Below are 27772 nucleotides of genomic sequence, written 5' to 3' on the forward strand. Positions count from 1 at the left end.
CCCCAGCTATGCCACTGATGTGCTGGGTGACCTTGGGCAAATGCTTGACCTTTCTGCGTGCTTTAGTTTCCCCATCTGCAAATCGGAGCTGATGATAATAAACGTACCCACTTCAGAGAGTTGTCTGCGAGGATTGAATGAGTCAGTATGTCTAACGCACCTGGAAAAGGAGCTGGCGTATCCTGAGCACCCGATGCGTTACCTGTAGTTACCACACGGCTTCAGCAGACAATAGCTCCCCGGCACTACAACGTTCTCACAAGTGCAACAGACCGAAAGTTGAAAAGGCAAAGCAGCACGAAAGCGGGTCAGACCAAAGAAGGATTCCCGGAAGCCAGGAGACCGTCGTGCCTAGAACAAAGCCGCGATGGCCTTACCTGTGCACAGCTGTGAGGGAGCACGGATGGCTGATGGCTGTGCGTGCCACAGGTGCAGTGAGAGCTCTGAGGTCCCCCCGGCATTCCCAAGTTCACCTCGGTGTGGTAGAAAGGCCCGGATAGATGGCAGACCAGAAGCGTGGCTGAGACCGGGGCTCTGTCCCCGCAAAGGAACGGGCACAGCCCCTGCGTGCCCTGGAAAGCAGCTCTGCCATCCGGCTGTGCCTGTCGCTGCTGTGGTTAGTGACCGGAGGCCGGCCCCCCGGGGCCGCGGAGGGGCAGGGCACAGGCACGGTTCACAACCGGAAGCCGGCAGCTCTGTGGTCTCTCTGAGAGGAGGGTGGCATGTCTCAGACCCACTTGCCCTCGACAGCAGAAGCCCACCTCCATCCTTTGCTCACGATAAAGGCCCCAGGCTTTTCCCTGACTCCAGAGGTGTCTTCAGGGGTCAGGGATGGCCCTTTCAGACAGGTGCATGCACCCTAGCCACACCGACAGTTCCGTGCAAACATTCCTCGCGCACCCCCGGAACCCCCAAGTTTTTCACTCAGATTCCTGCAGCTTGAGAATGAAGCGGGAATTACAACAAAGACAAAGGGCCACTATCGGTAATTATTTGTGAAGTAACGAGCAACTAATTGGGACTCACGGTTATTAAAAACCTATATTGCAGGCAGTAATTAAACCACAGCTAACGAGGATTTCAGCACCAGGCTCTGCAGCCACCAGTCCAGCCCCCTGGTTCCCCGGGCGGAGGGGTCTGTTGTGAGAGAAAACGAACGGCTTCTGCACAGTCCTCCAAGAGATCTTAGTCATTCTGGAGGTTTCTGCCGGGGAAGTCAGTACGGCCAGGCAGCGGAGCAAGGCAAGGCCCAAACGGGAGAAGCTGAGGAGCACATGGAGGTTTCTAGATGGGCTGCCGTCCCCCTGGGGATGGTGACATCATGCCTTTGGGAAAGGGCCGCAGGCTACTGTCAAGTCAGTGGGAAAAGAGCTGAGCTGGCTCTTTTATAAATAGATGCACTGAGCACCTCTAACTTGTCTCGAGGGCCAAGAGATGCATGTGTACCCACGATTTCATTTATTCCTCCTAGCAACCTTAGGAAGGACGTGCCATGAGGAACTGCTTTAGAGATGAGGGTACCGGGCTCAGATAGGTGATGTCACCTGTGGGAACTCACCTGGCCGCTACAGAGAGGGAAGCCGAGGTTGGAACCCAGAAGGACGGGGAAACGTTGGGTCGCATTCTCACAGGCAACATGGCGATATGAGGCAGGTGCGGCGTCAGTGGGGACAGCTGGATGTGGCCCCCTTCTAGTCGACTGGAGAGCTTGTCGAGTTACCAAAACATTCCATGCCTTAGTTTCTACATCCGCAAAGTGGGGATAATCATGCCTATCTAGCGGGTTTGTGATAACGACTACACAGCATGCTGCATATAAAGCGTTCGGTACAGTGCTCGGCACACGATAAATGTCCAGTAAATGCCAGCTGTTATTACAAGAGCTGTTCGGATGCTCTCAGAAGCAGCAAACTCATCATCGGAGCATGGCAGAGTTTGTGCAGTAGTGGAAGCCATGGAGGTCTCAGTAGAGTGTCTGTCTGCCTCTGTCCCTTGGGAAGGGGGCAAACAAACCCAGAGGGCTGGCTCAGCTCTGAGGCCACTGCCCTGGTGTTCGGGGCAGCGGGAAGCTGGCCAAGCTCCCAGACAGCCTGTCTCGGGCCGGGAGCACAGAGCCGTTGCCTCACCAGCTTGTAATGAGCTGCGTCTCCATCCTGATTAGGGGAACAATCTCCACTCAGAAAGACTCAGGGGAAGGAAGTGACAGCATCGTGGGGACAGGGCATAACCTCGCCTCCCAAGGAGGGGCTGGCTTCTGGGGAGCTGGTGTCTTGAAGGCCACAGCCCAAGATGGTGCCCATCTCCAGGGAGGGGGTTGTGCAGACCCCACCAAGGCAAGTCTGGGTCAGAGCAGGAGACACACTGGGGCCAGCCCAAGCCTCTGTCTGCAAGCCTGGAAGGCAGCTGCTCGCAGGCTCTGGTTTGCCAGGAAGGCAAGCAAGGAAACCAACATTCTCTGGGCACCTTCTGGGCACCGGGCCTGATGCCAGCCTATGACATCATCACTGCCATCAACATTGTCCTAGTAAACAGAATGTTAGGGCACCGGCTTTTTCCAAAACCATGGATTGCAGCCCATTACTGGATTATGAAACCAGTTTAGTGGGTAATAAATAGCAGTTTTTAAATTTTTAAAAATGTTTTCCTCCTTATTATTTTAAAAGACTGTTTTAAGTTTATTTATTTTGAGGGAGACAGAGTGTGAACAGGTGAGGGATAGAGAGAGAGGGAGGATCCCAAGCAGGCTGAGTGCAGAGCCAGAGGCGGGGCTCGAACTCATGAACCTGTGACATCCTGACCTGAGCCGAAGTCAGGAGTCCGACACGGAACGGAGTGAGCCATCCAGGTGCCCCGACAAATAGCATTTTAAAAATAACATGATTAAACAAACAAACAAACAAACAAGAAGACCAGAAAATCTTAGAGTGCACTCACTGCACAGAGCAAGGATTAGCATTGCCTTGTGGAAGGTTGCGTTTCTTTAGCGTGTTTGGGAGCTGGGTTGTAATGGGGATAGAGATCGTGCCCATTTCATAGAATTGTTGTAGGCCCTGAATGGATTAACATTTTAAGTGGTTGAAGCAGTGGAGCAGAGGCCACCAGCACCACCCATGTCCCCTTGGAGGTAGTCCAGTTTCCCAGCATGTGCCAACAGCATCCTGAGTCACTCTCCTGAGGGTGCTCCCTGGCCGTGGGATACACTTAGTGCGAGCCCAAGGCAAGTGTCAGTGTGGTGGAATTAATACCCCAGGAGCAGCTCTCAGCCAATGAGGACTCCTCAGTGCAGGGATTCTGAATATCCCCCCCCCAGGGGTACCCGGGAGGCTCGGTTGGTTCCGTGTCCAACTTTGGCTCAGGTCATGATCTTGCCATTCCTGAGTTTGAGCCCCGCGTCGGGCTCTGTGCTGACAGCTCAGAGCCTGGAGCCTGTTTCAGATCCTGTGTCTCCTTCTCTCTCTCTCTGCCCCTCCCCCTCCCTCTCTCTCTCTCTCTCAAAAATAAACATTAAAAAAAAATTAAAAGACTGAGTATCCCCCCCCCCCCCAGTCTCTCAGAGGGTGCCCAGTGGGGCTGAGCCCCAGTGGCCCATGGAAGCACTCTCTTCCTCGTCTCCTTGCCCCTCTCTCACTCTGCTTCCTGGGATCCCCTCCCAAATAAACTTCCTGCATCTATACCCTTTTCTGGTGCCTAATCTTATTTTGGATGAGACCAACTTAAGACAAGCAGATCTGGCACAAAGTCAGTGCTCAATAAGTATTAGTTTGTATGAAGCATATTCCTCTTGAGATAGGATCTGTGTAAATATTTGATATGCATCGTCTCATATAATCTTTGCCCAGATGTTCTGAGGTAGGAACTGTGATTGAGCCCATTTTCCAGATAAGGAAACCGAGGCTTAGAAATCTTAAGCTCTTACACAGAAAGCTTACACAGAAACCCATAGAAAGGGGAGAGCGCTGCCAGTTAGCGCCTGTTGTTTCTCCCATTTGACAGATGTGCAGATGGAAAGTTCCGGAAAGTAAAGCACTCAGTTTCCACACTAGTCACCGGCAGGCTGGGACCAGCCCCAGGCACTCTGACTCCTGGCCCTGTGCCTCCCATGACAGCAGGCGGCCTCCCAGCACCCTGGAAAGGGCAGGCATGGGAGAAATCCCCTCCCTTAGAAACAAGACCCTGATGTGGACACTGGCCGGCTGTCCATTAAACTTGCAATTTAGGAGAGGGATAGGATGTCGATGGAAAGAAGGAACAGTCTTAGCAGGCTTACTGGGACTTCTGGACAGACGGAAATCGATTTTAATTGTTGTACTTCAACTTCTCAGCCTGTCAAATGGGCCTGCGGCCAGGTATTAAGTCCCCTATTTGCGGCTTCAACCTGCGTCTTCTTATCTTATCTCCAGCTGCCCCACCATTTCCACGAAAGCACCACGAGTTGTGTGTGCCTTAGTCTGAGCTCCATCTGTGTAAAGCTCCCCGTGATTATTCACTAAACGTCTGCTGTGTGCCGGGCGTCGGGATAACCGCTCAGTGCCTCAACTGCCTCATCTAGTAAATCGAAACAATTTCCGTGTCCTCTTCATGGGAATGTTATGAGGATTACACAAGCAAATGGTGCAAACCACATAGGTAACGAAGGACTCATATCTAGCATATAGAAGGGGTCCCCAAACTCCGCACTAAAAAAACCAAGCAATTCAATTAGAAAACGAGCAAATGACAGGAAAAGCCATTTTACCAAAGAGGATATGTAGGTGGAAAATAAGCACCTGAAAAGATACACAACATCACTAGCTGTTGGGAAAAATGAAAGCTAAATCCCTGATGAGATGCCACCATACACATATTAGAACAGCTAAAATAAAAAATAGTGATAACACCAAATGCTGGGAAAGATGTGAAAAAAGTGAGTCACTCATACATTGCTGGAGGAAATGTAAAATGGTACAGCCACTCTGGAAAACAGGTGACTCTTTTTTTTATTTAAAAAAAATTTTTTTTTCCAACGTTTATTTATTTTTGGGACAGAGAGAGACAGAGCATGAACGGGGGAGGGGCAGAGAGAGAGGGAGACACAGAATCGGAAACAGGCTCCAGGCTCTGAGCCGTCAGCCCAGAGCCCGACGCGGGGCTCGAACTCACAGACCGCGAGATCGTGACCTGGCTGAAGTCGGACACTTAACCGACTGCGCCACCCAGGCGCCCCGAAAACAGGTGACTCTTAAAAAACTAAACATATCCTTGTCATATAACCTAACAACTGTACTCCTGGGCATTCATCCCAGAGAAATGAAGACTTATGTTCAAATAAAATCTATACACCCAGCCTTATCTGGAATAGCCCAAGCTAGAAACAACCCAGAAGTCCTTTAATGGTTAAACTATGGAACATCCATACCCTGGGATATTACTCAGCAACAACAAAGGGATGAACTATTTATTGGTACACAGAACAACTTGGATAGATTACACTGAGTGAAAAAAATCCAGTTTTACAAGGTCACGTACTATGTCATTCCGTGTAGATAACACTGTTGCAGCGACAAAATTCTGCAGATGGAGAACATACGAATGGTTGCCAGAAGCTAGGGATGGAAGAAGGGAGAAGGCTGGGTATTCCTATAAAGGGGTAGCACAAGGGAGATCCTTGCCGAGACAGAATAGATCTGCATCGTCATTGCGGTGGTGGTTCCACAAATCTACACAACTGATAAAACAACGTATAACTACATTCACACGCCGTCATAAGGATGTCAGTTTCCTAGTTTTTATACTGTACTACAATTATGTAAGATGTAACCACTGGAGAAAACCAGGTGGAGGGTGTGAGGGAATTCTTTGTACTATTTTGCAACTTCTGCAAATCCATGTTTTAAACGAACGGTAAAGAGTTTAGATCAGTGCCTAAGCGAGTACTTAATCAATATTAGCTCTCATGATTATTATGTCATTTTCATTATTACACCATCGAAGTCATTTCATTTAATGCTCACAATAAGCTTATGAGGAAGGGTTTTTTGTTTTTTGTTTTGTTTTGTTTTGTTTTACCATTTTTTGGACAGGAATGCTAAGACTAAGGTACATTAGATAACTTGCCTAAGCTCACATACCCAGAAAGACTGAGAAATTGAAGCCCAAATCCATAGACCTCCCATATATATATGTGGGTACAAAGACCACTAAGGTAAAAATCTTTGCTCTAGTCAAGCTTATAACATAGTGACCAAAGTAAGAGATATAAATCAAACCCAAGCAGAACCTAAGTTCTGTGGGAGGACAGGAGATAGACTATAGAATTTCAACTGAGGAGACCTAGGAAGGCTTCCTGGAGAAGGTGGCATTTGGGATTGTTTTGAAAGATGAGTAGGAGAGGCACCTGGATGGCTCAGTTGGTTAACTGTCCGACTGCAGCTCAGATCATGATCTCACAGTTTGTGAGTTCAAGCCCTGCGCCGGGCTCTGTGCTGACAGCTCAGAGACTGGAGCCTGCTTTGGATTCTGTGTCTCCGTCTCTCTCTTTGCTCCTGCCCCACTCATGCCCCCTCTCTCTTTCTCACTCAAAAAAAAAAAAAAACATTAAAAGAAAGAGGAATAGGGTTAAGTAGGCGTGGAAGGGAATAGCGGTACAGGAAAAGGCATTTCAGACAGAAAGAACCTGACGGTTAAGTGGTGGGAGTGCTTGGAGAACAGCAATGACCCAGGGTAGTGACAGCAGATGAAGGAAAAGCAGACAGCAGTCAGTGAAAATGGGCTCTGGATGACAGGCTGGGGACTGGGCTCCTTCACTGTAACCTGCAAAGGCCCAGCGAGTTGAAGGGCAATGTGGAAAGTGCACGTGTAGTTAAAACAAAGTACACAACAAGGGGCCAGCCTTCTGTTTATGCTGAAACAGGCTGAGCTGCACAGTGGGTTCTGGGCTCCCAGGAAGTGGGAGGTCCTTGAGGTCCATTTAAGGACCTCAAGATAAAGTTTTCCAGGGTCGTTCCAAGGCCCAGACCTAGCAGATCCTGAAGCAACCTCTGTTGCCCACAACAGAAGTCCCACCTAGCAACCTCTGTCTCTTGTGCGTCCTAGGGCCCCACAACAGTTATCCTGGGCTTTGGAGTTTTAAGTCTCAACAGTAAGTTAGGAACTTTATCACACTTGTACTTATTTATCTTCCTTCCCTGACAATAACTTCTGTGTGGTCAGAATCCAAGGCGGTCTGGGTCATCGCTGAACCCAGGTTGGAGTCGACCTCATAGAGGTGTCCAGATTCAACTCCATCCGATGGACCCAGTGTTGACTTATTGGGCGCCTGCTACACGCAGACCCTGTGCTCAGGGATTGGAGGTGAAGGAACAAGACGCAGCCCCTTAACGGGGAAGAGTCAACCCCGGTGCACCACACTCAGGGCAACGGCAGGGCCGACCGCGGCCAGCGGAGACAGTCACATCGACATAACTTGTCTTAAAAACTGAGGAGGTGAAGCCTCACTTCCCATGAGAATGGGCACCGTCGGTCCCGGGGTCCAGAAATTCTTAATGGGGCTAACCTGAGACACAGATCATGCTTCCATCTCAGTAAATGTCTTGCAACCGTGACAGCGAGACCTGCAATTTTTTTGCTAAGATCACAAGGGAAATTGAAAGCAACACGACCTCCATCTTAGAAACGTATTAAGACATAATACTTTTTTTAATGTTTATTTATTTATCTTTGAGACACAGAGAGGGTGCAAGCAGGGGAGGGGCAGAGAGAGAGAGAGAGAGAGAGAGGGAGACACAGAATCCGAAGCAGGCTCCAGGCTCCCAGCTGTCAGCACAGAGCTCGACACGGGGCTCGAACTCACAAACGGTGAGATCATGACCTGAGCTGAAGTCGGATGCTTAACCGACTGAGCCACCCAGGCACCCCTGGAACAATATGTTTTAAAAAATATTGACTCATTTTGAGTGACAGTGAGAAAGAGTGTGCTTGTGCCAGAGAGTGGGGGCAGGGGCAGAGGGAGAGGGAGAGAGAGAATCTCAAGCACGTTCTGTGCTGTCAGCACTGAGCCCGATGCAGGGCTCACTGATCTCATGACTATGAGATCATGACCTGAGCTGAAATTAAGAGCTGGATGCTCAACCAGTTGAGCCACCCAGGTGCCCCAAGGAATAATACATTTTATTTATTTATTTTTTTTAAGGAATAATACATTTTAGATCACTAGCCAAAAGAGCAATGTACTTTCTGCATTTCAGCTTGTAGAGACATGAGATCTTTTTTTCTTCTACTTTTTTTCTGTTTTTAATTTTATTTTTCTAATTTACATCCAAATTAGTTACTATATAGTGCAACAATGATTTCAGGAGTTGATTCCTTAGTGCCCCGTTACCCATTTAGCCCATCTCCCCCTCCCAAAACCTCTCCAGTAACCCTCTGTTTGTTCTCCATATTCAAGAGTCTCTTATGTTTAGTCCCCCTCCCTGTTTTTATGTTCTTTTTGCTTCCCTTCTCTTATGTTCATCTGTTCTGTGTCTTAAAGTCCTCATATGAGGGAAGTCATATGATATTTGTCTTTCTCTAATTTCACTTAGCATAATTCCCTCTAGTTCCTTCCACGTAGTTGCAAATGGCAAGATTTCATTCTTTTTGAGTGCTGAGTAATACTCCAGTGTGTGTGTGTGTGTGTGTGTGTGTGTGTGTGTGTGTGTGTGTGTGTATACCACATCTTCCTTATCCATTCATCCATCGATGGACACTTGGGCTCTTTCCATACTTTGGCTATTGTCGATAGTGCTGCTATAAACATGGGGGTGCATGTGTCCCTTCGAAACAGCACACCTGTACCCCATGGATAAATGCCTAGTAGTGCAATTGCTGGGTCATAGGGTAGTTCTGTTTTTAGTTTTCTGAGGAACCTCCATCCTGTTTTCCAGAGTGGCTGCACCAGCTTGCACTGCCACCAACAATGCAAAAGAGATCCTCTTTCTCCTCATCCTCGTCAACATCTGTTATTGCCTGAGTTGTTCATGTTAGCCATTCTGGTGGGTATAAGGTGGTATCTCATCGTGGTTTTGATTTGAATTTCCCTGATGATGAGCGATGTTGAGCATTTTTTCATGGGTCAGTTGGTTATCTGGATGTCTTCTTTGGAGAAGTGTCTATTCAAGAGACATGGGATCTTTTAAAAAGGCCTATCTTTTTAAAAAAATTGTTTATGTATTTTTAGAGAGAGAGAGACACACAGAGTGTGAGCAGGGGAGGGGTGGAGAGAGAGGGAGACACAGGATCTGAAGCAGGCTCCAGGCTCCGAGCTGTCAGCAGAGAGCCGGATGTGGAGCTTACACCCATGAACCCCGAGATCATGACCTGAGCCAAAGTCGGATGCTTAACCGACTGAGCCACCCAGGCACCCCAAAAAAGTCTATCTTAAAGATAAGTTGACTCAGACTTTGCAGGAACTAAAGTGACTCTGAGGGACAGTGGAATGAATCATAACATGTAAACTTTCTTAAATAAAAATGTATGGGCTTAAAAAAATGTGGGGTTGGTATTTAGTTGTCTGTGGGTCTTTGCAGTCAGGATTGTTGCTTGCGTGTCCACTTTGCTTTGCCCTCACTGGGCTATTCCCAGGGCCTGGCTCAGCTAATGCTTTTGGAACATGATTTTGAGCTGTATAGATAGTTTTTCCAGATGTATACTCAAGCTACAGAAGGAAGAAATAGACAAAAAGGAGCAGCTGAGGGGGACCTCAAAGATCCTCTGGGACAGCTGCTTTCAATCTTGGTTTTCTGCAGCCTAAGGCTTCTGCAGAGGTGCCCCCGCTGGGCTGGGAGACAGCTCTGGGGAAGGGGGTGCTGAGGGTCTGGGCTCAGGGTCTCCTGCCTCAACGAAAAGAGCTTGGGGCGCCTAGGTGGCACAGTCGGTTAAGCGTCTGACTCTTGATCTTGGATCAGGTCATAATCTCACGGTTTGGGACTTTGAGCCCTGCATCGGGCTTTGCCATGATGGTGCGGAGCCTGCTTGGGATTCCACCTCTCCTTCTCTCTGCCCCTCCCTGCCTTGTGCTGGCTCGCTTCCTCTCTCTCTCTCAAAATAAATAAACATTAAAAAAAAAAAAAAGAGCTCAATGTAACCTTTTCTGCACATTGATGTTCCAAATATGTTGGAAGAAAGGTTCCATGGTTTAAGATTTAAAACCCACTAAGCTAGTCCTACACAACCAATCATCATCACCGCCACTTTTCACAATAGCTGATTTGGGGAGTTTCATGCGTGCCAGGCGCCGTTGAATGTGCTTTGCATGTATTATCTCATGCAATCCCCAGAGCAACTCTAAAGAACAGGTACCATTATTATCCCATTCCACATAGGAGAAGACTTAGACCCAGAGGTTATGTAATTCGGCCAACTGATCTAAGCAATCTGATCTAACAATATGATCTAAGCAAGATCATAAGCAAGAGAGCCTGGCTTTGAACCCACGCAGCTGGCTCCTGCACCCGCACGGTTTTCCACTACCAGGTCCCGAGGAAGGTGGGGCCCAGAGGGCAGCAGGGACTTGCCCCACACCCCACAGGGTGCTCAGCAGGGGCAGAGCAATTTCCTCTCAGAGCGTCTTCCTCCCGACGCGCTCCTTCCCTCTCTCCCTCATCCTCAGTGTGCCTTCTAGAACCAGCTCGCAAGTGGCTTTACACAGACCGTCTCTTGGTTGCCACGCACCTGTGCTCCCGCTCTGGGAGCCGCTGACGGAGAGGAGCCGCCAGGGCGGGTTTGGCTGCAATGCTGTTCTGAACGGGGCCAGGGCTCGCTCCCTCCTGGCCTGTGGCCTCATCGCTCGCCCTCTGCTCTAGCGGAAGTGGGCTTTGGACATGGCATTCTAGGCACTTCACAGGCTGCTCTGTCTGAACACCCTCACCTCAGTCTCTTCCTCTGTGTACACGGTTGCAGATATGCGTACGCCCTGGCCCTTTGCCAGTGCTGTTCCCTCTGCTGAGAATACCCTTCCTGACTTGTCAGCCTGGCACACTGCTCCTCAGATGTCCCCTCTCTAGGGCCCTGACCTCCCGCCAAGGCAGGAACAATCACACCCTCCCCACCATCCTCCCCGTAACAGCACAAAGCACCCGGTACTCTAGCCATTGATCGACTCCACTTTCTTGATTCAAAGCCGTGCAGGTGGTCCCATTTTTACTCTACTAAAATCGGGATAGTTCCGCCAACCCGTGCTTCTCATTAACTTGGGAGTATTTCTTGCCTCCTGAAACACCGTTGCTGAATTGGTAACGTATTTTGTCATCAATGTCGTCTTAGGATCCAGGAAACACACTACTCTTCTTCGCTCCAGACCGAGCTCACCCAGGGTTGGGAGCCATGACCCTTGTGGCTCTGGACCCCCAGCCGGCAGCACGGGGAGGGACAGAGGAGGGACTGGTTGGTGATGGGTTGTGGGGCTCATGGACTGGATGGTGCCCTTTGTGTCCAGGTCACCATGAGATGCCTGCTGGACTCTAAACTCCAGGGAGTCCTAGAGGCCCAGGAAGGCCTCGAGCCATCTGCTCACTGCCCAGTGACCTCATGGGTCTGCCTTATGGCACATGCCCTAGACAGAAACGCAGGCAAGAGCAGCAGACTTCATTTTCCCCTTCTTTTCCTTTGCTAGGGCTGCCATAACAGAGTCCCACAGACTTGGTGGCTTGAACAGCAGAAGCTTATCTTCTCACAATTCTGGAGGCTGGCAACCTAAGACCAAGGTGTCAGCAGAGTAGGTTTCTTCTGAGGCCTGTCTCCCTGGCTTGTAGATGGCCGTCTCCTCCCTGTGTCTTCACGTGGGCTTCCCTCTGTTCACGTATCCGTGTCCTAATCTCCTCTCCTTGCAAGGACACTAGTCACATTAGACTGGAGTCTGCTCCAATGACCTCGCTTTAACTTTATGACGTCTTCAAAGCCCCTATCTCAGAATACAGTCACATTCTAAGGTACCGGGTAGTAGGACTTCAACATATGAATTTGGGGGAGATACGATTTGGACCACCACCCCTCTAAGGCTGACCAAGCTCAGTAGAAAGCATGTCAGTCAAAGAGTCGAAACGGTGCTCTGCCCCCACTTTTCTCTTTCGGAAGTAGTCATGATAGACCAGTCTTGTAGCCCCTGGCTCCCTTGGATTTCCAAGAGAACTTTCCAGCATACCTTCTTCTGATCTCTGTCATCATCTACTTAGTTCCTGGCTCTAATCACCTCCTCAGCCAGGCCTTCCAACGAGTCTCCAAAGGCAGCTGCCCACCACTCTCCTCTCTGAGCCTCGCCCCTATATATAAATTATGGGGGATCTTGGGCTTGATAGGATTTGTGAAAAACTTAGCTTACCATATTGTCCTTCCCCTTGCCTGTGGTACACATCACTAGTCAATCACAGCACATTTTCCTGCAGACTCCAATGCCAGGCGGTCACTGCATTAGCTTGTGAGTTGGGACACATTTGCAGTTATGGGCCTAGATGTCCTCGAAGGGATCTTCTAATCAGAAATCCTGTGAAACCTTGGGTACAACATCTATACACTAGATTGTCCGGGATAGTCCCAAATTTATATGATTTTTACTGCCTTCAATAAAAGCAACTTGTAAATTGAATAAGTAACTATAAGCGTCTCAATCCCTTTTGGGGAAACACTGGGCCAGCCCTTGGACTCTGGGCCACTTATTTCTTATTTCTTTCACTTTCTCATTTCTGTTTCACTTATTTCTTTCACAGGCACTTACTCAGCACCTACTGTATGCTTGGCACTGCTCTAAGGGATGGGGATTCACAGACAAGGATAGTTATGGTCCTTATTATTGGCCAGGTGCTAGACCCAATGGCATCCTCTCTGTATTTAATCTTCGATGGCCTTTTCTCTTTTGATACTTTTCTCTTTCTATAGCAAATACTGCTGATTGCCTACTAAAATTCATGTGCCCCCTTCCTTTGCACACAGCTGTCCATGTGAAGCGGTTTCCCATCAAACAACTGCAGTCCCCAGCCCCACGGGCATTTAGGTATAGCCGTGTACTTCACCAATGGAATGCAAGGCATGGTAACACTCACTTCTGGGTCAAGGCTTATATGAAGAAGGTGAGCCTTCCCTGCGCCCTTTTGCAACTCCATTGGCTAGATGCAGGTTACTTCAAGGCTCTAGAGAGGATGATGAAACCATAAGGTAGAAGGAGCCAGGGTTCCTGAGTCACTGGGTAGATGAAAGCCAGCCACTGTTACCAGAAATAATCAGCCTTGGATGACTATGTAAATGAGAAACAAATTTCTACTGTGTTTGAGCCTTTATCCATTTTGGAATCTGTTTGTTTTAGAAATGTACATTACCCTAACCAAGACGGTTTTTAAGTAAAGTCAGTCTCATTAGTTCGCTGATCGAGACACATCTTGGTAGCTGCACTGCCTACCTTCAAACGAGCTCTTGGATGAGGACGCCCAGAGGAAACGTCCCTCAGCCAGGAATCGGCCCTTTCTCTAAGACCAGTGCCTTTTATGTAGACGGTGAGAGTTTCCTATGAGAGGAACTGAAACAGCCCGGTAAAAACAAGGTTTCAAAATTTAAGAGAAGAACTATAGAGCTTCCCGGAGAAATTCCCAAGCACTCTATTTCTTTGCCTGGGAAATCAATCTGGGTCCGGAACAATTTTTTAGCCCCTTTCGACCCCCTTCTGGGGCTCAGTACCCACTGGCTGTGGCTCACTGAGGCAGAGCAAGGACCACCTGGCAAAGAGAAATTAGCAAGTAACGGAAGCCCAGCCCCCCAAGTGGATCAACAGCATGAGTCAGAGTGTTACAGAAATAAAGAAATCCCATTCATAAATTTTCTCTCGCCCCAGCTTAAGAGCTTTCAAAGTCATAAAGTCTACATAAAGCCAGAAGACCTACAATTGTCCAATTAGAGGTTTTATCCAGGAAAACACACAATTTCAAAGTCACTACTTGGTCCCCATGCCAGGAGCGTAGCAGGCTGGTTTGGCATGTGGTGCCTCTGGGTTTTATAGAACTTTCCACTTCAGTGAGACAAAACAGAGGACTTGTCAGAGCCTTTCACTCCCAAGGTGAAGTCCACGAGGGGCCTAGAGACACCCATAGCCACCAGTCCTGGGAAACTCAGGAAAAGCTGGAATAAACCTAAACCAGCTCCGCAGGGGAACAACAACTAAATGCTTACTATTTACTCTTCTGGATCGCCAGGTCCTGCGGTGAATACACAGCACACATTATTGCATTTAATCTTTATTACTACCCTGCAAGGAAGGCTCTAGTTTTCCTTCCGCCTTTCAGAAGGTGAGGCTCGGAGAGGTCTACCGACACGCTCAAGGTTATGCGGCTCGATGAGTAGTAACACCCAGCTCTGAACTAGTGATTCCCAAGTACTTCAACCTCTACATCCTGTTCCCAATCGTGATCCCAGGACCCTTACTCTCTCTAGCCATGTAAGCCAGGTAGGAAGGACCTTCAGATAGAGGCTAGGATAGAACATGTCATCCATTACCAGTCGGAGCTCAGTTGTGACCAGTGAGGGGAACCAGGGCTGAAGAAGGCCCCCAGTATTTGCCAGACAATGTCCTAGCTTGGGAGGGATTCCTGTTCTAGCAAATCCCAACTCGACTTGTGCACATTTAATTGAGAACATCCCTGACAGTCTGGGGCACTGAGGCTTCCGCATTCATATTTCCTTTCAGGCCTGGCTGAGTAATCTTGAGAAGTGTCTCTAAACCTTCTGTGGGACTCACCAGCTAGACCGGGGGGAGGGGGGGGGCAAACTTCTCCCGTCAAAAGCCGAAGAGTAAATATTTTAGGTTTTAGGGCCCATCCCATCTCTGCAGGACAACTGCTCAGCTCTGCCACTGTCTTGTGAAAGCAGCCACAGACCAGACAACATAAACGCATATGGCCAGATTCGGCCCATGGGCCTAAAAAGTATGCAGGCCCGTGATCGAAGTGGCCAAACTGCCCCACAAGTAAGAGCTAAGTTCCCACGGGGCAAGCGCTCTAAAGGAGAGGGAGCAGCCTGCTCTGAGAGTTGACTCCCCAGGAACCGGTCTCACGGCGAGCGGTGGCTTGGACAAGGCCGCTCGGGGAGTCAGCACAGGGGTAAGACTGAAGTCCAGGCGTCGTGCCGTCCCCCTTGGGACTCCTCCTGATGCACGCGGCCTCCCCGGCCCCCAAGGAGTCTCCTCCAGAAGCTGAGGCCGGTCCCGTAAGCGCTGCGAGGGGCCGCTGCTGGAGAGGGGCCACCGCGGGGCTGGTGTCAGCTGGGACTGGGGCTGAGGGGCTCCCACCAGCAAACCGCTGGCTCGGTCCTCTCCAGCAGGGCCTGGCTCTCGCAGCCCCTCCTGGAGAGCTGTCACGGCAGCTGCAGAGAGCGGCACGCGCCCTGGCGCTAATTTATTAAAATCCCCGCTTGTAAAAGGCGAGCCCGGGGAGGCAGAGGCTCCTTGCGCCGGAACCGCGTGAGCTGCTATTCTCTCCTCTTGCAGCCACAAAAGGAAATGTTGGCGAGGTCTTCTGAGAAGGGGTGGCTGGTGGGGAGGGGACGCTGCTGGGTTTAATAGCAGGAATACGAGTCATTTGTCTTATTGTAAAAAAGATGTGTGTTTGGACGCAGAAAATGCTCTGGATCCTTTCTTTCCTCCCCTCGCAGGCATGAAAAGCCTGGAGCAAAACAAAACGCTGCTGATTCCGAGGCTATTTTGGGCGCCTGTCACTGATTGTCTGCTTCCGAGGCCCCTCGGCACACGCTGCCTTCTCAGAGAATGGTTTTAACAAATTGAAATGGGGGGGGGGGGGGGGGGGGAATGAGCCTCTTGCTGCCACTGCCATCAGCACCGAACACAGTCCCCCAGCGCCGGGCCGGGCCCCTGTCGTTCGTTCCTCCCTCTCCCAGATGCCCACCGGCCCCGCACCTCCTGCCTGCATGTGCTTGCTGGCACCTGAGTGAGGCTGCCCACCCTGTGCCAGGGAGCTATTTACCAAAGGAAATAACTCTGATAAAGGGATAAAAATAGCCAGCAGTGATGGAAAACATTTGTTGAGAGATCTGTTGACGGGAGGGGAAGCAGAGCTGTGAAAAAGATCGGCGGTGAAGGACACAGAGGAAGAAGAGGGGCTGACGGTGATAGTCCGGGGAACCCAGATGTAGCTGGGACAGAGCCCAGAGACCAGGACGGCCACCTGGATGCCCAGTCTGCGCTCGCACTCAGGGGTCCCAATCCTGTGCTGTGTCACCTGGCCTCAAGGCAGGGAAAGAGGGTGAGCTGGCAAGTTCCTTCACGTAGGACGGATGTCGGAGGATGGGGATCTGAAATGCAGCCCCACAGGGGAAGCGGGTAGAGTGCAGGGTAGAGGCTAACCAAGAACTTGGCTTTTGGAGTTCCATCACTAACTAACACGGTGACCGTGGACAAACCGCTTAACTTCTCTGAGCCGCAGTTTCCTTATGTGATAAATAAACACAGTGTTAGAGTCATGTCATGGGGCTGTGGTGATAATCCCTGCATTCTAACTACCAAAGCGGCATTATTCGGATCATTTGGGCTTTTACGAACATGGACTGAGGACATTCTGTGTACCAGGCGCTGTCCTGGGAACCCGGCCTACTCTGATGAGGAAGATAAAATCCTACGGTCGGGTATTTCGGTTCCTTGGGGGACACAGCAGGGAAGGGAGAACGCTCCTCTGAATTACAGAACCAGCACTGCTCGCCCAGAAACAGCTGAATCGAAGAGCCCCACGGCACCTTGTCAGGGCCACAGACAGTCCTTCCAACTCTACGTACCTACTATGCATTACATTCTGGAGAAAGAATAATACAAAGGCTCGGTCTACCCTTTTGAAAAAGAAAACTGGGTAGAGAAGACAGGTAGGAGGTGCCTGGGTGGCTCAGTCCTCTAAGCGTCAAACTCTTGATTTTGGCTCAGGTCATGTTTCCAGGGTCATGGGATCAAGCCCTCAGGTTGGACTCTGCACTGGGTGTGGAGCCTGCTTAAGATTCTCTCTCTCTCTCTCTCTCTCTCTCTCTCTCTCTCTCTCCCTCTCTCTCTCTCTCTCTCTCTCTGCCTGTCCCCTATGTGTTCATGCACGTGTGTGCACATGGCTCTCCCTCTCTCTCTCTCTCTCTCTCTCTCACACACACACACACACACACACACACATGCATACACAATTAAACAAAAAGACAGAGGTGAACAGATACATGTCATTGGGGCACAAAAAGGACCACAAGAGAATTAAGTTTAAAAGAGAACCATGCACACTGCCTTGGGAGCAGCACGGAAGGCCTCAGGAGGTGATATGTGCTAAGTCTTGCAGGATGTGCAGGAGCCGGCCAGGCAAAAGGAGAAGAAAGCATTCCCATGAGAAGGAACAAATACCATGGTATTTCTGAGAACAATGTCCATAGTTGGAAATGGCTGGTGTGCAAGATATAAGGACTAGTGATATTCAACAGATTTAATAATTGCCACGGCAAGGGTCCAACCAGTCAACAGATGCTGGCCACAGTGCTGGAGAATTGGGTCCAAGAGCCCCTCTGTGTGCCTGGACCTGCCCCACTGGCTGCCGGACTGTTGGGAGGTCTAAGAACTGTGGCAGGGGCTGGATATTTGGAGGCTATTGAGCAGGGAGGCACAGAGAGGGCTCAGGGCAGTGGATGTCACCAACTGGTTGAGATGTGGTTGTACCAATGTGTGCCAGCTAAATGTCTGCCCCCAAATGGAGGAAGAATTGGAGGAAGAGGAACTCTAAGGATGGGAACAGGGTCTCTAGAACCCATTAGGAGACAATGGTCATCCCAGTGGGCAGAGGTTTAGGATCCCTATCATGACTTTTGCCCAAACAAAATATAACCTCTCTATATAAGCTGTTTATATGCGTATCTCCCATTTAAGATTTCACCCGGAGGAAGTATTGTGATGTTAAAAAGATGACTCACATGACTAGATTCTGTTGTTCAATGAGTGTACTGGCCATCTGAATGTCGCCTCCCTCAGCCCTTGCCACGATACTGTGGAAGGATGTATCTTAAAAGGTTCTGAAAGTCATTCTTTCTTCTTCATTCCCAGGGCAGCCACCCCAGTTCAGGCCTCATCATCTCTTCTCTGGACTAGTACAATCCTCTCTTCACTATGAACCTTCCTCCTTCCTGTCCTGCCTCCTTCAATCCATGCTCCAAGCGATGGGCAAAGTGATGTTCCAAAAGTATGCATCTGATCATGCCACTGCCCCACCAAGAGCTCCCCTTGGCTTTCAGAAGAAAATACAACTTCGTTAGTCTGACATCCAAGGGCCTTCATGGCCGGGTATCTCTTTACAAGTTTATCCCCTGTCAACCATCCCCGCCCCATAGAGGCAGGATGGACTCATCCAGGCAAGACTTGTGTCCGGGTCAGTTACATTAGGCAGACTCTGTCCATGTAAAGAGGGGCTAGGAGTTGTTATGGGCTGAATTATGTCCCCTAGAAATTCACCAACCTGAATGATGTGCTTGTAAGAAGAGGAAATCAGAACACACAGGGAGACATCGGGGCACCATGTGAAGAGGGAGTGAGAGAACAGCCGTGTGCACACCAAGGACAGAGGACTCAGAGAAAACCAAAGGCGCCAGCACCTTCATCTGACTTCCAGACTCCGGAACAGAGATAGAATAAATTTTTGTTGTGTAAGCTATTCAGTCTGATACTTGGTGATGGCCGCCCTCGCAAATTAATACAAGGGGCAATAAAAGCCTAACGTAAGAGCAGGTCAGCTTGTCACCTTGTCGGATTACCTTAGCCTGGTGCCGTTAAGGATTTCGATTTTACAATTCCTATGGTCTGATTCCATGCCCACCCGGTACCCTTCGGATCCTAATTGGCTTCCCACATTGCTCTTCCATGCGGGGTGAATTCACTGATGAAGCCGACAGGAGCCTTCGAGACCCTGCGGTGGTTAGATTTCTCCTTGTGTGGCAGACACAGAGATGCGTGGCTCGGGTCCTCCTGCCAAAAAGGACCGGATGCCCAGCTGCAGGGCGTGTGATGTGCCTTTGGGCGTGCTTTCCTCAGTGACTGAGCAAGGCAGCGTAGTAAGGCCCCAGCCACTTTTGTCCAATGTGAGACCCCTCTGGTGGCAATCTCTGCTTGGGCGCTTGCTCTCTCCTGGGCTGGCAGAGGCTCTGTCCTGTCTGCATCACCGTCCAGGCTTCTCCTGCACAAGCACGCTTTCTGCCCCCTTCTTTCTAAGGTGTTACTCCCTGGGACGCCATTGACACCTCTTATCCCATCTCAACCTGCAGAATCCGGGCTGCAACACCCAGCAGATCAATACCTTCATGTCTGGAGTATCGACTGGTGTGTGGGAGGTGGCTGCTACGAGGCAGCTTCTGGGCCCTACAGGCTTAGGGTCAGGTCTTGGGCTGCTGTCATCATGACAGGAGATCTATTTTGGGAGGCCTTCTGGCTGGCGGCCAGCAGAGGTGTCTCCTGGGGAATCTACAACCTCAGACCGTGTTTCTTCTTTCAAGTGCAGTGACTGCCACAACTCTTAGCTGATCTCTGTGACCCTTTCCCTCCTCTGAAGGCTGAGGTCTCTCAGCAACCTCAGAATACTGGGAGAAGCCTATTTCCCTGTGAGCCCCCCAGAGGCTGGCCCCGGGTTTGGTCTGCCAGAGGGCTGGATAAAGAAATGATGGTGACATCCAGCCGTTGGCCATTAGTCACCTCCGCTTGGCCATCTCTAAGGGCAGCATGCGTGCGTTCTCTCCGAGGCCTCTGATAAGGACGTGGGACTTCACGACAGGGAGAATGAACATGCGCTTTGAAAGCAGTACGGACCAGGAGCTCACGCCCAGGCCCACTGCATCCCAGCTCTGTGCTCTTGGCTAAGGGATTACTGGTCTTGCCTCCTTTATCTTGTTTTCGGTTTTGTTTTTTTAATCTGTCAAGTGGAAATAAGAACAACAGCCATCTGATGGGTCGCCATCAGGATAAATGAGAGAATGTCTGCTTCATCACAGAAGGGCGACTCTCGCATTGTCAGCACAAAGAGTGTGAGTTGCAGCAGGGCACGTAGTAGGTCGGCAATAAGAGCTAATTCTTTTTTTACATTTTTTATTTATTTAAAAAAAATTTTTTTAAGGTTTTATTTTTTTAAATGTTTATTTTTGAGACAGAGAGAGACAGAGCATGAATGGGGGAGGGTCAGAGAGAGAGGGAGACACAGAATCTGAAGCAGGCTCCACGCTCTGAGCTGTCAGCACAGAGCCTGATGCGGGGCTCGAACCCACAAACTGTGAGATGGTGACCTGAGCCGAAGTTGGACACTTAACCTACTGAGCCACCCAGGCGCCCCCAAATTTTTTTTTTAACATTTATTTATTTTTGAGACAGAGAGAGAACATGAACAGGGGAGGGTCAGAGAAAGAGGGAGACACAGAATCTGAAACAGGCTCCAGGCTCTGAGCTGTCAGCACAGAGCCTGATGCGGGGCTCGAACCCACGGACCGTGAGATCATGACCTGAGCCGAAGTCGGACACTTAACCGACTGAGCCACCCAGTCGCCCCAGAGCTACTTCTTTCACGCTCTCTGTCTTTGAGGTTTCCAGGCAGTAGAGGGTGCAAATCTTTACAATAAGCTAAATACATACAAGGTAATTATATTCATATATTTGCATATATTAATAAGCAGTAATTATATATTGTAGCGACTTCTAAATAAAATCCCAAAGTAACGATCTCAGTACGCCGAAACGTTAACAATGGTTATTTCTGGGTCGTGAAATTATGGGCGATTTGCATTTTCTCCCCAAATTTTCTACAATTAGTATGCATTATTTTGAAATAGGGGGGGAAAAAAAAGAAACAACCGCCAGTAGGAAGCGAGCTGTCCCACAATACCCTGCGGTGGGAAATCTGTTCACTGGCCTCAGATTTTGCTGACAGTCTCTGCGACTCCAAGGACCTGGTGAGTCATCACAAGTCTGAAGTGGCTTGGAAACAGAAGATTTTGCAGCAGAATGTGGCAAGGCTTTGAGCAAGTGGGTCTGACACTTTTCCTTCTTACCCTGTGGGGCAGGATCAGAGAGGAGTGTGCTAACTTGGGGGGGGGGGTGTGGTAGGCAGGGAACCCACTCTGGCACTGATGTGGGCCCCGATTTGAGAGCTCACTCTGCCATGCGCTACACGGGAGATCCGGGGCCAGCCATCCTACCCCCCGACCCTCACTCTCCTCAGTCTACGAGTCATGGCTATCACTTTCTCTGAGAAACCTTCCTGGGCACCCCTTACGAGAGCATGCACCCTGATCCGCTCAGCCCTCCGTGTCACAATGTCTCTTCATGGCCTGTCCCCTGTCCTAAGCCAGGAGCAAGCTAAGAGCAAGAAGCATGCTTCACCCAGAGCTATTCCCCCTTTGCCTCTCGTGGAGCCTGGGACAGAGCAGACGTTGGCTGGATGAATTAACGTTTGCTGAATGCATGATGTGCGAGGCCCCGGAAAGGCAGAGACGAACACCTGGGAGCCCTGCCCTCAAGGCTGTGGCTCACACTCCAGTGGAACTCAGTCTCCCCAACTCAATTGACACTACGGCCAATGCCTTAAAGACCATAAGAGAAATGAGGAGACTAAAGGAGAAAAGGTTCCCCCAGGGAGTGTCTGTAAAGTCTTTCTCTAGGAGGCAGATCCTGGGACAGTGAGCAGACCTTCCCATGTGGGGACAGAAGGCAGGGGAGGCAAAGGCACGGAGCTAGGCAGGAGGGTGTGCACAGGGAGGAAGAGGGAGGAGCCAGGTGGGGGCCAAGCCTGGAGCACCTCAAATGGGTCTGGTCAGCATTCTGGCAGGAGGGGGGCCGCTGGGGCTTGACTTGCTTCTCACTGGACGGGCAGGACCGGACACCCCCCCACACCTGTCAAGATGCCAGCCTAGCCCAGCATTCTTTTTGTTGCCTGCCATTAGGAAGGCTCAGAAATAGGACCAGTTTGGAATCTCCTCTTCCGAAAACAATCCCTCTCATTTAAACCAGCATCTGTGAGAGGGGCCGGCTTTGGCAGGGGCCCTGAGGAACATGAACAGGATTAACCTCTGCCAATTGCAGCAAATTAAGTGCAGAGAGGACATCCTGGGAGCAGGATCTTAAGTGCAGCCAAGCCTTGAGGACGAAGCCTGCCTGCCTTGCCTGAGCCGGGGGAGCAGAGATGGGGCTTCATTTGGGGGCCCACTGTCCCCACTGAAAAGTACAGCCTTCCCCAGGGCCTTTGCACACGCTGCGCCTGCAGCCTGAGACCCCTTTTCCCGAGGCTGAACGTGGTAGGCCTACCCTGATCTTTCAGGTCTGGATTCAAATATCGCTTCCTTAGCCATGCTTTTCCTGGCTCCCCATTTAAAGTAGTTTTACTAGCCCTCCTTCAGCTCCTAGTATATGATTCTATTTTCTGCTTTTATAATGCTTATTTTATTTCCTTGTATACTTGTTTATTTTCTCCTCCATCACCAGACTCCACCTACACTTAAGCTCCATGATAGCAGGGATCTTGTCTTGCTCACAGTGGTATTCACAGCACCTAGCACCGTGACTGACACTTAGTAGGTACTCACTAAAAATGAATTGACTAGAAGGAAGAAAGGAGAGACAGACGGAGGGAAGAAAGGAAGGGAGAGAGAAAAGAAGGAAGAAGGGAGGGGCTTCTAACACAATCGTTCCAAAATGACCATACCAGTCCCCCGTTAACCAGGAGCCCACAGAAACCCCCCCAGGGCAGGGGCAGGGATGTCCCGTCCCCAGGGACAAAGAGGCCTGGAACTTGGCGCTGAAGGATGGGAAGGGGAAGAGCTAGGGGACTGACCTTTATTCAGTGCCTACTGTGTGCCAGGCCTGTTCTGCTGAATGAAACCTTTCATTCCACACTTCACAAGACAGGAAGTCACATGTTGCAATGGATACACATAAAACAGCTAGCATCTATTTTGTGCCTGCGGTAAGCATGCTGCTGACATTGTCTCGTGGATCATGCCCCCAAGTTTGGGAGGCATGCCTGGGTTACCGCTGGGGTTGGATAAGCAGAGGACTCAGGGATATTGAGCAAACGTAGTCAATTTCACACAAGTCGTCAGTGGCAGAGCCAGGATCAGAATCCAGGTCTTTCTAACTCCTGTCTAATATCTTCCTTGGGCAGAAAACACCCTTCACGCTATCACGTTGCCTGTCCTGGCCCTGCCCTGCACTCCACTCCCCCAGGGAAGGAGGTGGAGGGCGTCCTGCTCCAGGCCACAGTTCTAGGCGGACTTTTCAGACAATCCCCAGTACATCCACCCGCTGCTCCCGGAGCCGATAATTAGCCTGCCACCTCCGACCGCTGAAAGCTGCTTGGGCCACCTGACTCCGTGCACATGCCAAAAACGCCTCCGCACACAGACAGGTGAGGAGGGATGGACCTTCTGGCCCTGCAAAGCAGCCAGCTCAGAAACCACCCGCGGAGGCCTCCCCGACAGGCTGGGGTGCGGCAGAGGGCAAAGGCACTGCTTTCTGTCCAGGATGGGAGGGCACAGTCCTTAGGCTCTGTTGCCCGTAAACTGTGTGACAGGGAAGCTTCTTCATCTCTCTGAGCCCCAACTTTCCCACCCAGAAGGCCACCGTGAAGATGGAAGGAAGTGACGCGTCAAGCACTACCCAAGGCTGGCCCAGACGGACAGCCCAGGAAAGATTGGTTCTCCCTGCTAAGCACATACCTGTATCAGGTGGGTTCTAAATTCAGAACCTGCCAGCAAACCCTCCTTCCCACCCATACACTCAAATACATAGCAAACATGCACGGAGCCCGTGCTCTGTGCCTGGCACGTTCTGGGCCCTGGAGAAAAGGCAATGAGCAAAACGGTCAAAATCTCTGAGTTCAAAGACTTTGCCGTCTAGCTAGGGGGCTGGGGGAGGAGAGGGAACCATCAACAAGGCACAGATGATACAGCGGGTCGGATAATGTCTGAACAAGGAAAAGCGCGATGAGAGGGAGGTTAGGAAGTGGGGGAGAGGCAGCCGGAGGGTCAGAAAGGGTGGCCAGGGAGGGCGCGCCAAGAGGGTGACTTCTGAGAAGTACAGGCAGTGATGAGGCTGGCCCTTGGCCATCGGGGGGCAGAGGGTAACCTGTAGACAGTGGACACAGCCCGGGCACACCTGGAAGAAAGGGGACTGCCTTCTGAGCCGAAATGCCAAGGCGGAATCTTCCCTAGGCTTCAGAGAACAAACAGGTCCCAAACCAAAAGTCAACGAGAGATTTTGTAAAATGCAATTTGGGGCCAGGTTTTCAAAAGAAATGATGTTGTCCTCTGTAGGTCTCGCGGTGTGCCGTGTCTGGGAAGTTGTCCTTGGCAAGCTTCAGCGTGTTGGCATAGGTTTCCCCAGGTGATTATGCTAATTAATATCACGCTACGACCTATCACAAAACCACCGTCATTTATTAAGCACCTAGCACAGGCCAGGCACAGTGCCGGAAGCTTTCAGGTACACCGTTACTATTTCCTCTTTGACAGATGAGGAAACCGAGGCACAGAGAGAGACGAGCCCTTTAAGCAGACTCACACAGAACCTAAGTGTGAAGCACGGAGGAGGGTGTGTCAGGCCGAGGGGACCACGGTGACAAATGAGTACAGACCCTTACTTATTCTCTAGCTTGCTCACTCACGCTCCCATCAACCGGATGTTTACTGAGCGCCTACGGTGGGTCAGGCCGGGCATCAGTTGCTGGGGTTGCAGCTGTCAAGAAGCCTCCACCCTCAGAGAGCTCACGGTCGGGGAATCAGAAAATGAAATGAGAAGTCCCACTGAGTGTGATCAGCGTTGGGATGAGGGGGGAGCCTTTTACAAGGAGTGAGGCGGGCGACAGGGTATGTGCACTAGGGAGGAACAGGTGAATAAGTGACGGGAGACCCCCTCAGAAGAAGGGATCTTTAAGCTGAGCATGACTGTATGAAGGTTCCCTGAGGACCTTTCTTATTCAGAGAGGACAACATGAACAAAGGGCGTCCCAGGCAGCAGGAGCGGCCCCAGCAAGGTCTAAAGACAAGGAAGAAAGTTTCCGTTGGAGGGGTTGGTACACAGCAGGCCGGAGCAGAGAGGGCTATCGTGAGGTGCCCGAGGATGAGCTTGGGGACAAGGGCCTTTTGATTACAGAGCAGCAGGGGCAGTAGGCAAGGTCATCACTAGGGAGGTGGAAAGCCAGCCCTAACTAGTTGCGAGGCCTTGGGCAAGTAATTCAACCTCTCCGAGAGGTACCGAGGAGAAAGAAGAGAAAGGGAACAGAATGGATGTGACAACATTATAGCAGCAAGTCTGCAAGATGACCTCACAGAACCACCTACACCCTGGCTTGGCTCTCCGGCAGGTGAGTCTTGCCCCAGGATTACCACAGGGGACCCAACCTGATCCCTCCCCTCCCCAGCCCCGCCCCCTGTCCTTGGTCGGGACCCTAGTTGGGTCACTTGCCTGCCTGCCTGCCTTTGGTGGCAAGAAGTCCACGGTCGAAAATGAAAAGAACCAGTTGTGTCCCTGTCTCTAGCGACGGCTAAATGTTCAAGAGGAAAGGAAAAAGAAGCTGTGAAGCTGTCAACTGGGAAATTCTGGAATGATGGAGACAGAAATATTTACTCTGCAGGGATAAATATTTCGGAAACAACCTTCCGTCGTCCAGTCTCTGGTCTGACGTAGATTTCCCTCGCCAGGACGGTGTTCTCACTGCCTGCAGAAATGACAGTGACAGAAAGTATGGGCCCCTTCCCATAAAACCAATGAAGACGCACCTCTGTGATACTTGGGACGTTTTACCCCACAGGCAATAGTGAAAATGCATGGATTTGCGTTAGACCTATCCAGATTTGCTCCTGGAACCTTTCTGTGCCACTTGGGTGACCATGGGCTGGGTCCTATACCTACGTGGAGCTTATACAGACATCTTCGTGATGTGACCATAAAATGGAGCATCTGGGTGCTGGGTCAAGGTAAATTCCCTTCTTCTGGTCTTCTGCTCCACCCATGAACTTCCTATGTGACCAGCAGGTCAGAAATGCCTGAGTCCCCAAGTAGTACCAAGACGAGGCCATTTGCCACAAGCTGCCTGGGCTCCCCGTCTCTCTGACACTGGGACGGCTATCACAACGACAGAAAGAATCTCAGAACTGTGCCAAATGGTGTTCACAGAACTCAAGTTTACAGATAACCTTGAGGCTTACGGTGGTATTCGGCCCCAGTCTCCTTTGGATTCGGAGAGGTCATTAGAGACGAGGGTCTGTTATCCTGCCTGTAACCACTGTAAATTACAATGACCCCCGAGGCTAGCCCTCCGACAGGGATGCCGGGCGCTGTCCTGAAATGCATCTTTTTTTAATGTTTATTTATTTATTTATTTATTTATTTATATATATATATTTTTTTTTTTTAATTTTTTTTCAACGTTTATTTATTTTTGGGACAGAGAGAGACAGAGCATGAACGGGCGAGGGGCAGAGAGAGAGGGACACTTAATGAAGCGGACGCTTAACCGACTGTGCCACCCAGGCGCCCCAATGTTTATTTATTTTTGAGACCGAGAGAGACAGAGCATGAACGGGGGAGGGTCAGAGAGAGAGAGGGAGACACAGAATCCGAAGCAGGCTCCAGGCTCTGAGCTGTCAGCACAGAGCCCGACGCGGGGCTCGAACTCACAGACTGCGAGATCATGACCTGAGCTGAAGTCGGACCACGGCCCCTCCCACCAAAGTACTCTTGGGTAAGAGGGAAGAGGGGACTTCAAACCGTGGGGCAAGAGGGAATTTCAGCAATTTGAAAGACCGGGGAAACAGGAGAGTGGTCCATTGAAGGGTCCGGAGGCAGTGCGGACTTGAGGGCAGAAGAGGGGCTTTACAAAGCTGGTTGTAGGATTGAGCATATGTGATGGGACTGCCGTGAAGCCTGCCAACGGTGAGGCTCTCAGTTAGTGGCATATGGCATTATCATCTTTGCTTGCTAGCTGTGTGGCTCTGGGCAAGTCACCAGACCTCTCTGAGCCTCCATTCTACCTCGGTAGAATGCTCTTGAGGTGCAGAACAGGTCACAGAGGTGCTCACACCACGGTGACTGGCTTCCTCGTCCCTTGTTCCATAGGGAACGGCAGCAAACGGACTTAGCTGGGGATCGGAGGGCAGGTCTATACACCTTCATGCCTCCGCCCCACTCTCCACCCCCACTCGGAGGTGAAGGAAGGTTGCTAAGCATGGCCAGCCACCCCACGCAGATCTGCTCCTCCAGATGGAGCGAAGAACACGAGGCCCAGCTCACAGCTCTGCCAAGGGGCTCCTTAGAAAGGCACTGCAGCCAGCAGTCTGCGGAGGGCCTGCCAGAGCCAGGCTGGGTGGTGAAAATAAAATCAACAGCTAATAAGGCACTTTCTGAGGCCTCAGGGGAGACATCCAGCATCAAGCCAGCTCAAGTTCTCACTTTTTTCCAGCAACCAGAGGAAAAGCAGCACCTTGCCTTGTGAATATCCCCAGACACTCCTCTCCACAATGGGAGGAAGATTCCAGAAAACATGCTGATGCCAGCTTCAACCCATTCCCCATAGAAAGCCCTCTTCCTCAGGGATCGCCCGCAGGCCTGGCACTGAAATGTGTGTGTATGGCTCCCCCTGCAGGTGGCCATTGCCACTGCACCCACCAAGACCGCTGCCACTGTGGGGGGACAGGGTGGGTCCAGACTTCTTACACTAGCATATGCCTCCTGAGAGGGGTAGAGCAGGATTGAGTGGGGGACCGGCTCCTGGGACCCCCAGGACCTCCA

General features: G+C 50.6%; 1 protein-coding gene and 1 non-coding gene across 3 annotated transcripts in view; one reads left to right on the plus strand and one right to left on the minus strand.

The window, feature by feature from the left end:
• Positions 1-27772, minus strand: part of NAV2 (neuron navigator 2) — a 742917-nt gene that overhangs the window by 499631 nt on the left and 215514 nt on the right. Inside the window, exon 1 of one of the 2 annotated variants that reach the window (XM_040495643.1) lies at positions 378-832. The exons of the other annotated variant lie outside the window; for it this stretch is intronic. Within the exon in view, the coding sequence (XP_040351577.1) occupies positions 378-461 (84 nt within the window). The 5' untranslated portion in view covers positions 462-832. Of the gene's footprint in view, positions 1-377; positions 833-27772 lie in introns of those variants that run through there. 2 annotated transcript variants of the gene reach the window in all.
• Positions 7466-7600, plus strand: LOC121043999 (small nucleolar RNA SNORA1). Its single transcript, XR_005797057.1, has one exon. It is a non-coding gene; the product is annotated as a small nucleolar RNA SNORA1 (small nucleolar RNA).

Source organism: Herpailurus yagouaroundi, unplaced genomic scaffold (assembly GCF_014898765.1).
Source record: "Herpailurus yagouaroundi ecotype Mexico unplaced genomic scaffold, PumYag 187, whole genome shotgun sequence".
Classification (NCBI taxonomy): Eukaryota; Metazoa; Chordata; class Mammalia; order Carnivora; family Felidae; genus Herpailurus; species Herpailurus yagouaroundi.